Raw genomic sequence first — 15,549 nt, 5'->3', positions numbered from 1 at the left:
TTTTTTGATTAAAATAAGTGTATCACTTTAAATACATACAGTCATGCCAAATTATAGGCAACTAAGAATGCAACAGGAGAAATCATGGCTGACCTCCTCAAACCATTGAAAATTAAAATATCTGCCTAAATCTATAAGTTTGTTTATTTTACTCTAACAAAATAGAATGAATAATATTAGAAGACTTGCAGGGGAAGTTTTTTGTGATCCAACTTATTTTGATTTTTCATGTCAAGGTAAAAAGACCCATTTGCGCAACAAATGGCTGATGCAGAGGAACAAGTGAAGAGCCATGATGAGAATCGGGTTACAAAGTTACAGACAATAGGGGACAGAAAGGAAAAGCTAAAGATATAAGTAACCCTACCTGTGAGCTTGAATATTAACATTTGCCTTGTGTACTTTCACATGTCAAGTTAGGTATACTTAAATTATTTCAAAGTGGTGAATCTACCAATAAACTGGTTTTATTTCCTCATCATACTAGAGGTTAGCTGCCAGCTATTTCTATCACACAAGCCTAATTTGGCCAGATTTGGAAACCCACCATGATTTTTAAAATACAATAGATGAAAACCTGGCAGAGGTTTTACTTAAAGATATTTATTTTAGTGACGATGAACTCCCCCTGTGGGTCTAATTATTCCTTTATCTTTGGTGATTTGTGTGTAATTCTGTGCCAGATGAACATCTGATTGGGTTCATTTATAACAGCTTGATGTTCATTACCTTTCCACTGAAAGGATGAGGTACTAGCGGACGCTGTGTATGCTGCATGACAGTTTGCACATTAATTGCTGTTGCCAAAAGCTGCTGTTATTTCTCGTATGTGCCACAATTTCTCCACTGCCCTTTAATTATGTGATATGTGCAAACCAGAAGGTGTTAAGTAATTCATGTGACAGTATTTTGCCAGGTCCCTTATGTAACCACCTCAGCTCTTATTTGCTTCAGGGCTTTAATCCCTGAACCCTTTTCTCTCAGCATATTGAATGTCTGCTCAATTGATGATTCAAAATGACTGACTAAGGTGACCTATTAAGAACTTTCCCCCTTTATCCTTGAAATAAAACTCCTGTTTCTCTGGCAGTTTCATCAGTCCACTCATTGTTGAACAGTCTAATCAAAATTTCATCTTTTGCAGATGGTTCAAAAATGCTAAACAATATCTGCACCTTGACATAGCAAGAAATTATTTGTTTTTATCATTTCTTTTGCATTACAAAAAAGCACAGCCTGTTGCCCCATGCATTCACATTTTTGAGCGTTCAGCAGCTTGATTATCCTCACAGACAAGAGGGCACATTTTTCTTTCTTGTGTGGTAATTTTATATAATGGTTGCAGGTAAAAAACAAAAAAAAGCATACATTTCATTCCGTTGAATAATAAAGTGATCTACTAAGTAGTAGAGTCAGGTTGCACAGCACATCTAAAAAGGGTTTTTACTCGTTATGCTATCTGCACCCACTGTTTAATCTTTTTGGCTTTTGTCAGTAAATAATTAAAAAGATAAATCCAAATTAAAAAAATAAGATTACCGTAATGTGGGTTTCAGTTAAGGTTCTCCTAAGGGTGATGAATAGTCTCCTCACTCTTCCGTGATTTTACAAACAAAAAAAAGAAGTCATCCAGGTTTTACCCACTATAAAGTCCCATTCCAACCCCCTTTTGATTCATTGTAAAAGCGTTCCCAATGGTCTTAATTATGATTATGCCGTTTTTAGTAAAGATCCAAAAACGTGTCATTTTCTTGGACATAGTTTTTGCAGGGTAGCAGGAGTTCATCAGAACACCATTTACGTACGGTAACTAAAGAAATCCAGAAATATTTAACTCCTGATCAAATGTTTGACAAAGTCTTCATGGTTTGCAAAGCCACATCATCTGTTGTCTCTAAAGTACCATAGCCTACAATGGATTTATGCCGCCGGAAGTTTTTACAGGGAATGAATGAGAGACAGCTGAAATGATGAGGTCAAGAAACTTGGATAACTTAATTATAGAAACTCTTCAACAAACACAACCCAATCTGCCAGGGGTGGATGTTTGTGGAGGACTTAAACACAGGAGATATGACATGTGGAAGAAACTTCATTCATTCATAAAACTTAAACAAGGCAAAAACATGACTGATTAAAAAGTGAGAAACTTAGCTTGGAATCACTGTTCTTAAGAAAATGGCGAGACAATTATCTACAACAGTGTTTTTCAACCTTTTTTAAGCCAAGGCACGCTTTATCCTTGACAGAAATTCCGCGGCACACCAGCATCCATAAAATAATAATAAATAGTATGTATTGACATACAGTCATCCACATTTTGGTGATAATTTTGGCAAAAAAAGCTGGAAGTTGCAGCTGTTTTTTCTAAAAGATGGAATAAAGTGAAGTTAGTTTTCAGTAATAATTTTCAACTAAATTATTTGAAATTTTACCCTGGTAGTTGTTTTTTCCTCCAGTTTATTAACATGCAATTTTATGTAACCTCCCAAAAAAAACACATATATTCTTTCTAAATAGTGATTTATTTTTTTATTTTTTCAATGTTGGTGCAAAAGCAACTGTAATTTTTGAACAATATGATCACAAAATGTTTGATAAATGTTACACAAAAATACTAACATTCATGTTTTCTGTAGCTACACAAAAAGTGAACATGTTAAGGTTTTATTAGTTATTCTTTTTTTCTTAATCAAAAATGAAGTCTTTGAAAACTTTAACAAAAACGTTTTATTTCTTTATAGATGATTAAATTGTTTCAATTTAGTTTAACTGTGTCTGTTGGCCACTTCACCTTAATCCTGTTTCCTAAATGTTTTTATTACTTCTATTTAAGCTTAACGTTTCATTTTTCAAAAATGACTGAAGTCTGAAACTGAATTTGTTCTTCAATCCAGACATTATTAGAAAAGTGTTTCAGTTAAAAAAAAAAGATGACTTGGACTTGTTAATAAACACAAACCTTGAAGGAGAACTAAACTGTTGACCTTTGATTTCATCAAGAAGATTTAAAAACTCTTTGATGTGTGTTCGTTGGTGTTTTAAGATGTTTAACAGGGAAGACTCAGTAGCGCAGAGACATTGTCACTTTAACAAAATGCATTATGGGAGATTGGTGATGCCAGATAGACTAGCGTCTCTGAGCTTCATTGTTTTGTTCACTTGTTCCACGGTCTGACACCGGATTCTGTGGAAAGCTACACCGCTAAAGACGAGCTTTAGCTGGTATTTTTGTTAGAACTGGGAGACTTTATGAGCAGAATCGGAACAAGGAAGTGAAGACTTTAACCACTTCTGATTGGTCAGACTGATGACGTATGATTAGGGGTCCAAGAATGATTGGCAGAGACAGTTAAAGGGGTGGGACTTTTCCGAAAACAGAGCTGAAGCTGCGGCTAAATCGCGGTACCGTCATTCTTATCAAAGTGTCTTTAATAGAATTAAATAAACACAAAGAAAAAAGTATTTTACGATCTTTCATATTCCTAACTTCTCAGTGTTTTATCGGGACCTGTTTGGATGAACAAAGAGCTGATATCCTGGAGATAGTAAATGTTTATAGATCAGTGAATGGGTAGGTTCCCAATGCACACCTGACCATTTCTCGCGGCACACTACTGGTTGAAAAACACTGATTTACAACATAAACAGCTATGAATTACACAAAAATGACTGTGGGATGAATAAATCTGAAATCAGAGCTAAACACAAAGCATGACAAATAACACACAAAAAAAAGAAAATAAAAAACCCTCACACAGCCAGATGCAAAAGATTAAATTTAAATCGTATTTTAAAATACAAATGTGTACATTGACACTTGTGTTTCCCATCACTTTCAAGACAAAGCCTTGCAGAGAAAGCTCATCTGCACCTTTTCCTGATTTTTTGAAAACCTCTTCAACTTTACAAGACCTTTCTAGTGTGTTGAGTACTTTCACTATATACTCTCAGAAGCACCTTGTTCATTTGCCCCTATGTTTAATTTGCCCTTTGACAAGAACAGACCAACATCAAAGTCATCCGAATCTGTGGGATGAGGATGTCTGCTGTGCTGTGTAACTGGGTCAGACTGAAGAAGCATGAAATCACAACAAAACAGAGAAGTCTTTCCACTAAACGTTTCGATTACATTACTGCCCACACCCCACATTGTAACTTAATATTGTCTTTATGCGAAGATGGTTATTACTTATATAATTTGTTATAATTTGTTTGTTATAATTTGTGACACATTGTTTTTCTTTTTTGCAAATTGATCAGGTGGTATCTGTAAAGAAATCCTTTTTTTGTTTGTTTTTTACAGAAGGCTGTTTCTTTCAAGGAGGCAGACATTCTGATTATTATTTAAATTGGTCTAATTTTTCAGACTATATAATATTTTTTACTTCAGACAAGAAAAGGTTTTTTTCTAGTCTTTTTACCTTGAATCGATCATACATAAGTGGTTGCACATCACAAGAAAGCAACTTTAAAACAAAGAGAAACGCCTTTAGCTGAGTAATTTGCTGAGCAGGTTTAGGAATAAATAAACTAGCTATCATTTGCACGCTCTCCACACAAAAAACTAAACTGCTTCTTAACTTTTTCACTTAGCCTCTTTTCTATTGTCTGTCCAAGCTTCTTTTCCTTCAGGCACTATTCATTTTCTTCTATACCAGCCTGTTCCTGCTCAAACCTTCAGGCTGCTGATAGTAATGCAGATGATAACACAGCCACCACAAAGCTCTCAGTTCTCTGCTGCACCTATGGACTTGGATTCCCTCAAGGATCATGTCAAATCTTCAGTCACCCCAGACAAATACTTTAAACTTCAAAGGCAAAAACATGTCTTGCATTTTCTATTTATCTTTGACTTTATAAAACTTTAGACCTTTTCACACAGTACCATGGAAAAAATGCCTTTTATGTTTGCTGATATTTCAGACTGCAGCTGCTTGTCTTTCGACAGGATCCAAAAACATTTGAATGCATAACCTCAAGTCTTGATTTTACAGGTAATTTTACTATTTTAAGGTGAGCTTTTAAAGCAAGAAATGAACAACATTTTTGGAGATGGGAGCTTTAGTTCTCGTCTTAAGATCCTATTTTCTTTATAAATCTGTCATCTTAGGTCAGGGCTGGCCAACCATAGTCTCTCAAGAGCCTCAACCCTGCCTGTTTTCCAGCTCTACCTGCACTGCTTGATGCCTACAACCTAAACCAGGTGTATCAAGTCAATCAGGTTGTGAAATCACTTGAGTCAGCTAATCAGCAGCACACTGGTCAGGGAGGACTGAAAAAAACAGGCAGGGTTGAAGCTCTTGAAGACCAGGGTTGGCCAGCCCTGTCTTAAGTTAATATTTTTAAATCTTTTCTATTCCTTTTGTGTAAAGTTTATTGTACATTTATTTATTGTGTTTCTCTAAAGTAGAAATGCTTTATTGCAACATTAATTATTTTAGTAATTTTATTATGTGCAACACTTTGAGACTGATTGGTTAATTGTTAAAAAAAAAGTACACTGGTAAATAGATTGGGTCTGTTCATATAGACTGAAAAAGCAAAGATGATATGCAATCCGATATACTTCTTACCATCACCATGTCTCCAGTGAGAGAGTTGGCCAGGTCAGTAACAGAGGAGTGGCCATCAGCATCTGGAGGGTGACCTTTGGGGCTATTAGCTGGCTTGTTGCCCCTGTAAACAAAAACATAGTTTGACAGAAGGAACGCAGTGAGAACATGGCAGGAGCAGAGTCATCAACAGAAAGACAGAACATCTGAGCACACAGGGAGTCCAGCCACCACCTGCTTAGCGGTTAAAAACTGCCTATCTGAGACGATCACTTTGGTCCAAGTTTGCTTTGGATAGATGTCACTTCAAAGTACAAATGTGTGGTCGGCTGCTATCGCGAGTGAAGCCAAATTAAGTCCGCCAGAGATTCCACACCTTAATGATGGGCGCCAGTATGGACAGCTACTGATGTCGAGTCATGTTTGATGGCGATTTGCATGTGAGATGACTCCACCAGTGTGGCATACATCCACATATCTGACAAGAAGTACCTCCACCACATGGACAGACACATTTTCAGACACAAAGCACAATCACTAAACTTTAGACGCAACATCAGTTTGATCCCCACATTCAGCAGAAAGTTTCTGATCAACACTGATTCCCTTGGAAGATGAGACACACAGCAAATGAAGACATATATATATAAATATATATATAGCAACATAATGTTACTATAACAACAGTGGACAGATAGGTACAGCAGTATGCAGAGGATAGAAACTCTGTTTCATTTCTTTGTTACATTGACAACACAAATGATTTCTGGAAACACAAAAGAGAGAGCAGGGGTCTCCCCTGGCATGGCTGGCACAAAGGTACACATGTTAATAGATGTTAGGCTGACTTCCTGCATATGAGGATGGTGGAAAACATGTGGGAGCAACCATCAGGGAGAAACACCCCTATGTTCATCATGAAAACAAGAACCACAGAGTGTAGAGAAAAGGAAACCAGAGGACAACAGCTTATAGAAGAGTAGATTGATTAACTTGATAAACAGAGTTTAAAGCAAACACAGAGCAGGAAAGAGTCTGATGCAAAAGTCTTTGTTAATGTATGGTAACACATCAGAGACACTGTACTCCATAGAGGTGGCTGGTTGGGAGAAATGGAGAGACAGAGCACAAAAACACAGTCAGACAATTAAATCAATGAACAGACAAAGCGAGGAACAGACACACAAAGAAAGGGACAGACAATAATCAGACAAGAGAGGATGCTGAAGTTGCAAACACGCATTTTAAACACAATGATAACTGTTGATAAGAGGAAACGCTTAAAAAGCAACGTGTGGAATACACAAGCAAGCTGAAAATTATTTCTCTGTACAAGAAGAGATAGCAAGTGTTAACAGCATGAACAATATGAAAACCAAAACCAAAGAGAGCAAACTTTTTACAAACACCAGAACATTAGAGAGAAAGCGAGCTGCAAAAGAGGTTGGAAATGAAGGTAGGAAAGCCTGTAAACACAAGAGAGGCTTAGTTTGGTCAGTCTGATAAGTACAGACAAGACTGAAGAACTACACACACACAGTTACTCTGGAAAGACCACACATGCTAAAAAAAAGAGAAGAAGAGCACAAAAAAGAGAAAAAGACAATAAATATGATTGATCATCAGGATGCGGACAACAAGAACCATCCCTCTTTAAGAAGAGAGCTCAAAACAAAAGAGAAGATAAAATACCAAAGAGAAATACCATATCAAAAATGAAAATCACTGTAAACACAGAGGGGACAAATAGTAAGAACATGGGAGGAGCACATTTAGAGTGTTACAAAACAGGGAGTTGATAAAAAAAAATCCCAAAACTCAAAGTATCTTCTCAAGAATACCCAGATTTTCCAACCATTTAGCAACACTCTAAAAGAGGGGACCAGGGACACAGGGGCCAAAGCATAGCCTGGCATTGGCTACATGTGCATATTTAATATATGCAAGTAGTTGTCACTCAGAGAGTGAAGGCAATGCCTTGGACAGGCAATAAGCAAGGAGCCCACAGAAAGTCTGTCTGTCTGGCCAGCATTTACTGTCAAGCCTTTCCGAGATGGTTTTGTCGGACGCACTAAACTGCAGATTTGGATGAGAGTTTTATTTTTTGATGCTGATTGTATTAATGTGAGCAGTTTTGCAAAAGACAAGGACAAAAAGTGAGGTAAAATATACTGACAGTTTAGACAGACAGAAAAAGCAAGCAAACAAGACGAGCAGACAGACAATCACTTCAACCAGCAAAGGGACTGCAGCGAGACGGGCGTGAAGGAGGGATGTTCATAAAGGTAAGGGAGTTCCCTTTGCGATGCATTTAGTAACATCACCAGGAAACCAAGGAAGGCAACAGCCTTACCATAAGGCAGAATTACTCCATACTGCAGGCCAGTTTGAGGGGAGAGGCTCCTTTGGATTTAAGTCGGCACCCCCCTCCTCCTCCACCCCCCAACGTATCGATGGGAGAGAGAACATCTTCAATTATTCATCCTCCTTCATGCTTCATTCAGGAGTTGAGTGCGTTCTCAGGTAAGAGCCACTGTAGCTATAAGAGCGGCCACTCACTAACTCCACAGTACCTTGAGGTGGCCCTCTGCTCCCTGCCTTCGGGCTCTTTTCATCAAAGCGGTCAGACTGCTGCTTTGTGAGAAGCAAAGTAAGTGTCCTTCTCCAGATTCTAATTATAAGACCTGAAAATTAAGTTGTTTTTTGTTTTTTTTTTATCAATTTTCTTTTAATAAATAGATAAATATGGGAATATTAATTGTGGCAGATGGTGGAAATACAATTGCTGGTTGTTAGTGCCAAAGCTTTTTTTTCTCTCCTACCCCTTGGGAGCTGATATGGTTGATATGATTGTGCATAGCCTGCAGTTATCTAGAGTATCCAGTGGGAGGCAGAGTGGACTTAGATCAGATTCTCCCACAGCTAAGACACAGAAAGTGGGCTGTTGGCATAGCAACGACTCTTGAAACACAGACCATACATATGGGGGTTTGGGGTGTCTGTGACAAGAGGCAGTTGGGAATGGGCGCAACGGGAAGGGTGTGTTTAGAGGGTTGCAACAAACAGGCAAACACACTGAGAACAAAGAAGGTTTAGGATATATGACAGGTACGGGTGAGAGCCTCGCAGACACACATTCACATCAGCGGACATATGGAGGCAGGCGGGGCCACTTTGGGTTTCACCGTCCTGTGATACTATCCTGTTTTGTTACCTGACCGAGGGCCAGCAGCTCGAAGAGGGGGGGAAGGGGAAGAAAGACACTCCACTTCTAGGCTGGAGAGAGACGCGAGAGAAAGAGCCCAACCCAACCCCTCTTTTTTTTTATTTTCTTTTGTCAGACATTCAGACCCCCCCCCCCCCCCCCCCACTGCAAACTATCACACTCAAAACAAACACTGACACCGTCAAGTGATGTATTTCAATATCTGTGTTCGGTTTCACTGCCACCCACTTGATCCATAATTCTTTAAACGTGCAGCATGTTTCCCAGGATGACAGTGAGAACCACTGCACGCCGCTGCTTACATAACTCGTCATCCTCATGAAACACATCATCCTTCACACTGAAGTCAGCCTGGCTGCACTCTCCCCTGGAACGCAGCTACACATTTTGCCACCACTTGTTAATATGGATGCTTCTACTCTTGGCTAATTATTTCATACATTTACAAACTAGTGTATATATTAACATACAAAAAAAACTTAATGAAAACCCATTTCAGGAATTTAAGCAATAAATAAAACCTGCAGATTTTGCTTAATGCATGTGTGCATACTCTTCTTACCAATCCTCTAATGGAAACAGAAATCTTTAGCAAAATCAGTCCCTTCCAAGTGCTGATCTTTTTATACTTTTTGAGTTTTATTTTTATTTTTATTTTGAGAATCCATGAAAATGTTAAACGCAACGAGTAAAGTGTCTGCTTCATCTCTGACAGCTCATTGTTTTGCCTCCCTTTATGCTCTCCCACAACACTCTGCAATTTAGCATTCATATTTCAGAGCTCAATTACAACAACTAAGCAATCATGCCAGGTAATATTACCTTTTCTAAAGCCCTATTGAAACTCCAAACGGGCCCACCTAATGTTCTAAATCATGATTAATTTGAGAAATTGACTCTGCACCTGTCCTGAGGCAGGGCATCGGTGCTCCAAATGCACCTAACAGCTTACCCCCCACCCCCCCACTGTCATCCAACTATCTTGATGTACAAGAAGAGCATGTGTACCAGCATGTACCTGCTGGCCAGAGTACAGCAAGTACTCTCTGAGTACTTTCACTCAGCATAGATGGATTTGCTTGTCGAATTTTTTTTCTCCCCCATTCACTTTTGACCCGTTTATATATGGATGGATGCATATACTCCACTCGTCCTGGTTTTGTAATTCGCTTTTCTCTGCCTTAATGCAGTCTACTCTCCCTGTGACCAAATGGATGTCAACATTCCCACCGTGATGTGCGGATGAGCGCGCTGGCCACAGGACACCGCAGCCTTGGGGACCATCTTAAGCAGACCCCCCGAAGACTCTGCTGATTAATTAGGCCTGCAAAATCCATCTTACAGGAGGAGCGCTGTGTCAGACTAACATGGTATAGCATAAACAATTAGCATGTTTATGCACAAGCACGCAAACAGATTCTATCATCCTGACTCAGATCAATACTGTTTTTTTTTCTTGGTATATAAAAAAAGAATCTGAACTGACTTCTAAAGAATTGGTGAATATTTGGTGGCCCAGAAGTGAAATCACTTCATCATAAATACAAAAATTCTTAAAAAACATTCATTTAAAGCATCCAACAATGATTTTTTTTTCAAAAAGAAAACAGACCACAGCACAAAAATCAAACAAAACACAACCCATTCTAGCATAATAAGGACTTAAATAAAGAAAAAAACTGAAAAATAATAAACTCCCCTTAAATAAAATAAAATAAAAATCCATATCAGAAAAGGAAAAACACAACTAAGCAATTCTATTTATTTTAATGAGCTTTTTTTTGTTGTTTTTGAAATCTCAGATGTTGCCATGCTTTTCACCTCAGGGCCTCTATATGTATGTGACCTTAGAATGACCGAAAATTACAGAGAAAAACACACCAGCACATTCAGATTTACCCCCGCCGTCTGGAACTAATGCAGTTACAGAACAAACACACAAGAAAGAACTTAAACAAACACCCATTCATATTGATTTAGCTAAAGGAACCATAACTTCCATTGACTCTGGTAGTCTTTTATGTCAAGCTTAGCAATGTAATAAGCTCATAAATTATGAGGTGATATTATGTAGCCCACATGACAATTAACAGGCAGAGTCGAATGGATTGCATTTTGTTTTTGAGGCACAGAAATATTCAGACATGCGTATTAATATCTGCAATGCAAAAAAAAAGAAAAAAAACATGCATGGGTGAATAATTGAAAAGCCACAGGCAAGTGGATTGAATGTTATCATGGCACAAGGATACACATTTGTCTCCATCTGTTCTGAACCTGCTTTAGTGTTTGACTGTTCGCTTGCCACTGAGAGACAGATCTCAATTTAAAAGTCTCAGGTTTTTCGTGGCTTCTCTGCGCTCTTCGGTAGAACCTGCAGTCTGTGCTCACTGAATCGCGACTGAAATGTAGGAGAGAAGACCAGCGAGGCATTAACAAGCCGCTCTAGCATGCTAATTAAGCCTTCTAAGAACCCCAATCATAGATAGCTAATATAAACATATCATCCTTTCCTCTTAGTCTTTTGACCAACACTGCAGTTTAAACTGTCAGGCCAGTCCTGACACACATCATAAGCACACAGCCACTCAGTATGCTGCTCCCTAGCCGCTGAGCTCACAGGTTTATTAAATGAGGGCCCACAAAGCCATCATGGCTAGTGGGAAAACGCCATGGTTATATGGATTGCTTTTAACTGTAGTCAAAGAACACAGAAGCCTTTACTCTGTGTTGTTTGTGCTTCAAGCACTGTACATACATTTCTCCCTGAATAAGGTTCTTAAGCTAATACCAATGCAAGCTCCATGACGTTGGTTTACTTCCTACTGTACTGTTTCTCTGTTAACCAATACACAATTGAGAATTAAACAATAAAAAGGCATAATACAATATAGTTTATTGAAATTTTTTAAAGTAAATAGTGCACAAAATTGTGTTTTGTGGAATTTTTGTTTGTTGTTACAATCTCATCTTGTCCTTTTCCGTGATGTCATTTAGAGATGTGCAGCAGGGCACATCATTTGACTTGCACCAATGACAAATCGGTCAAATCTTTTCCACCAGCACCAACAAGTTTGTTCTGTAGCCAAAAGGGTGACCAAGTCTGGGTCTCCCTGTGCCGGTCCCCAGTCTGGACATAAAATACAGGGTTGTGTCAGGAGGGGCATCCAGTGTAAAAATCTCTGCCAAACCACTCGTGAGAATCAGTGAAAGCTGATATGCGATACGCTGAAAGGTGAACAACAATGAGTTTATTCTGCCATTTTGTGCTATTTGGAGTTTGTTGGGCTGAGTTGAGCGTTTGACTGAAGAATACATTCCCAGTCAAAATGGGAGCAGGAAAAACTGCGTAGCAGCCTTCTTAGCATGAGGTTTGGGGCACCAGAAGCTCATTAACAACACCAAATGGTATAACTAAGTTGTTGAGTGGTGGTGGAGAAGATTATTTTTTGACAATTCATAGGATTTGTGTAAAAAGAGCAACATGTAGCTGTTTCCAACAAAGATATTATCTATCAAAGATACATTTCTTGACTTTTGTCCTCAGTTTAGATGACCTGTAGAGTGAGGCTAGGTAAAACAAAAGTTTGTTTTTTTTAATTTTGAAAAGAATTTTACAATAAAGAGAAAATTTCTTTTTTCATGCAACATTGTCCTGCTTTAACTTTGAATTTCTTTTTTTAATACGTGTCTTTATTACAAAAAGGTATTTAGTTCTCATTTTAGTTATGTTTGCTTCTCAGGTGTATTTGGTTTGCACCCTTGTGCGTCTGTGGGACATTGCTTATCTTTGATGGATGATATGACTTCAATAAGTAAAAAACTATTAACAATGTACTAATACTGTACAACTTGAGTGTATTTTAAATAACTAAGGCTAATATTTTGTAAGGTATTTGAATAAACTCAAAGCTTAATAATGGATGTTGGTGATGGAGGAAAACTGGTGCCTCCAGTACACGTGCAGTTTTTTTTTATTCATCAGTAGCAGAGAGAATTCTCTTTGATGTTTGCACTGATGGCGTTAACATTCGTGAATCACATTTACTAATCACATTACCTCCAGAGGCTCTGGACTTACCTTTGCCAGTGATGTCCAGTTCAAAGCAAGTGTAATAAATTTAGGAGGCGTAACATGAGAAAGGCAGGTGGAGATGAGTGATGGGAATGACACACGCTTGGATGATATGTGTGTACATACAACGTAGGAGCATGAGTGGATGAAAGAAAGGGTCTCTCACATTTTGACTGTCCTTTGTCATCACATCGGAAATGTCTCAGTCTCAGAACAAATATAAGTTGTTTTGTACTCATGGCCACACACTACACTATTCAGCACAACGACAAAACTAATGTCTTTATGCATTTACAATTCTAAACATGAAAGAGCTCTATGTTTTATTGCAATGATAAAAGAACAACAGACCTACCAGAGGCTCGCCCTCTTTCTCTGTCTCTCTCTGTTGCTTTTCCCTAATGACACTATCATTACCTAATGACAACTTTCTTATGGAAATGTATCCAGCTGCCTTTGATGTGCATTCTGCTATTGTGTGCTGTGTAGTATTTTGTTGTACTGACAATATCTGTTGTTACTTTACGAGATACCTGCCCTGCACAGAAACACATCTAAACTACAGCAGGAAATTCAACTCTTCTCTCCAGAGCTGGAGAACATGGGTCAATGTCCGGTTTCACCACGCAACTTATCGGCTCTGTTTTACTGCCAGAGTGTAATAGCCAATAGTGACTTCAAATCCAAACAATGACAAAGTGTTGCCTTGTTTATATTCAGTTAATAATAAAATGACTTACTCTGATAAACTTAGGAAAAATACAACACACTAGTGTGGGGTGCAAATTTAAACTAAAAAATTAACTTTCCTTTGTTTTTTAATTCAACCAAATTTTACATGTATTATCAGAGTTTATAATGATTTACATTCAGTTATTTAAACAAAGTTATTAATTTATATCTATATACAGACAAACAGTCTTTGTGGCAGTGTTTGTGAGTGTGTCAGATTTCATATTCATCTTCTCCATTCACTTTTCTATACCAGTACAAGGTAAAACATGGTTGATTGCTTGTTTCTTCATAACTACAATATGCAACTGGCTGTAAATGCAAATTTTTACAATGCCACTATGGTGTTTGTATTAGGTATTCCCTTTCCCCATGATTTGGTTTAAACCTCTACTGTTGGGTCACGGTTTTGTTTAGATTCGATATAAGATTTATGTATTATACAGCCAAAGGAAAACCTGAAAAGAAAAAATTCCAAATTACAAAAGTAACAATAACTATAAAGAAAACCCTTTGAGTTGGCTTATACTAAGCTTGATGTTATGTAATTAAACAGTTAATGAGTAATCATTCTTAAATTTTAACTTTAAAATGTTCATCCTCTCCTATAATATGGTAGATGCTCCTCTGATGGAGGTGGGGGATTTTGCAGTGATGACTTAAAAAGTTTGCACTTTTGCCTTGACATTATATTATGCTAATTTTATCGATCAAACTTTTATCTATGTCATGATTTTTTTCTCTTTCTTCTAAAAAGTTTTATTTCAATCATAGCTGTTTTTTGTTTGTCTTTTAATGTTTTCATGTTTTTAGATAAACGGTTTACAATACCATCAGAATAATAAAAAGTATTCATTAAAACCCAATTTAAATGTTTAAGAATGTGAAGTATGTATTCACTAAAGCAAACACTACTGGATGTATAAACCAAGTAAAAAAAGTACAAGGGATCAGCCTGATACTTTTTTCATGTGTTTGCACAAATAACACAAATGCATAATCATAAATTCAGTTAAAACAATGCAGTATAAAATTCTGTGAGGCTGAAATAACTTGTTGAGATGTCCTGATTGCCCTTCCTGTGATTTCTACACATTTGTAAGACAAGAAAAAAAGACAAAGCTGCCTTTTCTCCTTTTGTGAGCATATTTAGATTGAACAACACGCTAATAACATGATTGATTACAAATCTGTGAAGTCAGTGCTGATGCCACAGACAACTTCTACCTTCAGTTTCCAGGCTGTTTTTAAATGTAGCTGCCAATTAAAGTCTGTTAAAAACACTCATTATAAATTCAAATTTGTCATTTTTAAAAACAAAAAATTTAATAATGACTTAAATGGAATTACTGTACGTCTTAGCTTTGTGACAGACGAGTTGGGTCGTTCGACACTTTCATTATAAACAATCCTTACTTCTCAATTGCAAACTGCCAGTCATTACGTTCAGAGTAAAGAAATTAATTGAACTGCAAGCTAATCCTAAAAATGATCCGCAGTGTGCCCAATTACTGTTAATAAAGATAGATCCTTCCATGCTGTTTAGTCTAAGAACAGATTTCTACACCAATTTCAAGAGGGAGAACAGACAAAATGGATGTAAAAGCATGAACAAATATCCCCCCTCTTTGCCTTTGTGACGTTCATGGTAATCCTGAATAATGAAGATAGTTTGGATGTTCACAAAGGCAGCATTTGAGCTTTTTTGTGACTCCATGTAGAGTATTGGTCACATCACGCTTGGGGGCAAAACACTGAAATGAAGCGAAATAACCGAGAGAAACTAGCTGTTGGCATAGCGATGCTGTGAAGGCAAATAAATAAAGGAGATTATTTGTTTAGCAAAGAACAATTCAGGCAAGTGTGGAGTTTCACACTGCAGCTGTGCAGTTTGGGTAAGAAAGCAGTTACCATCTGTCTTGTAATGGAGCCCAGCTTTTAAATCATGTGTCAAACTGATA

The 15,549-nt window shown here is 37.6% G+C and overlaps 1 protein-coding gene across 7 annotated transcripts in view; it reads right to left on the bottom strand.

Annotated features, from left to right (window-relative positions):
- Positions 1-15,549, bottom strand: part of syt7a (synaptotagmin VIIa) — a 97,509-nt gene that overhangs the window by 19,009 nt on the left and 62,951 nt on the right. For all 7 annotated transcript variants that reach the window (XM_078948683.1, XM_078948684.1, XM_078948685.1 and 4 more), the window contains one exon: positions 5,577-5,679. In XM_078948683.1, coding sequence (XP_078804809.1) covers positions 5,577-5,679 — 103 coding nt within the window. The remainder of the gene's footprint in view (positions 1-5,576; positions 5,680-15,549) is intronic.

This window comes from Oryzias latipes, chromosome 6 (genome assembly GCF_053564925.1).
Source record: "Oryzias latipes strain Hd-rR chromosome 6, Olatipes_Hd-rR_3.1".
NCBI classification, from domain to species: domain Eukaryota; kingdom Metazoa; phylum Chordata; class Actinopteri; order Beloniformes; family Adrianichthyidae; genus Oryzias; species Oryzias latipes.
Note: the sequence above shows the minus strand (reverse complement) of the source record. Positions and strands in the feature narration are given on the sequence as shown.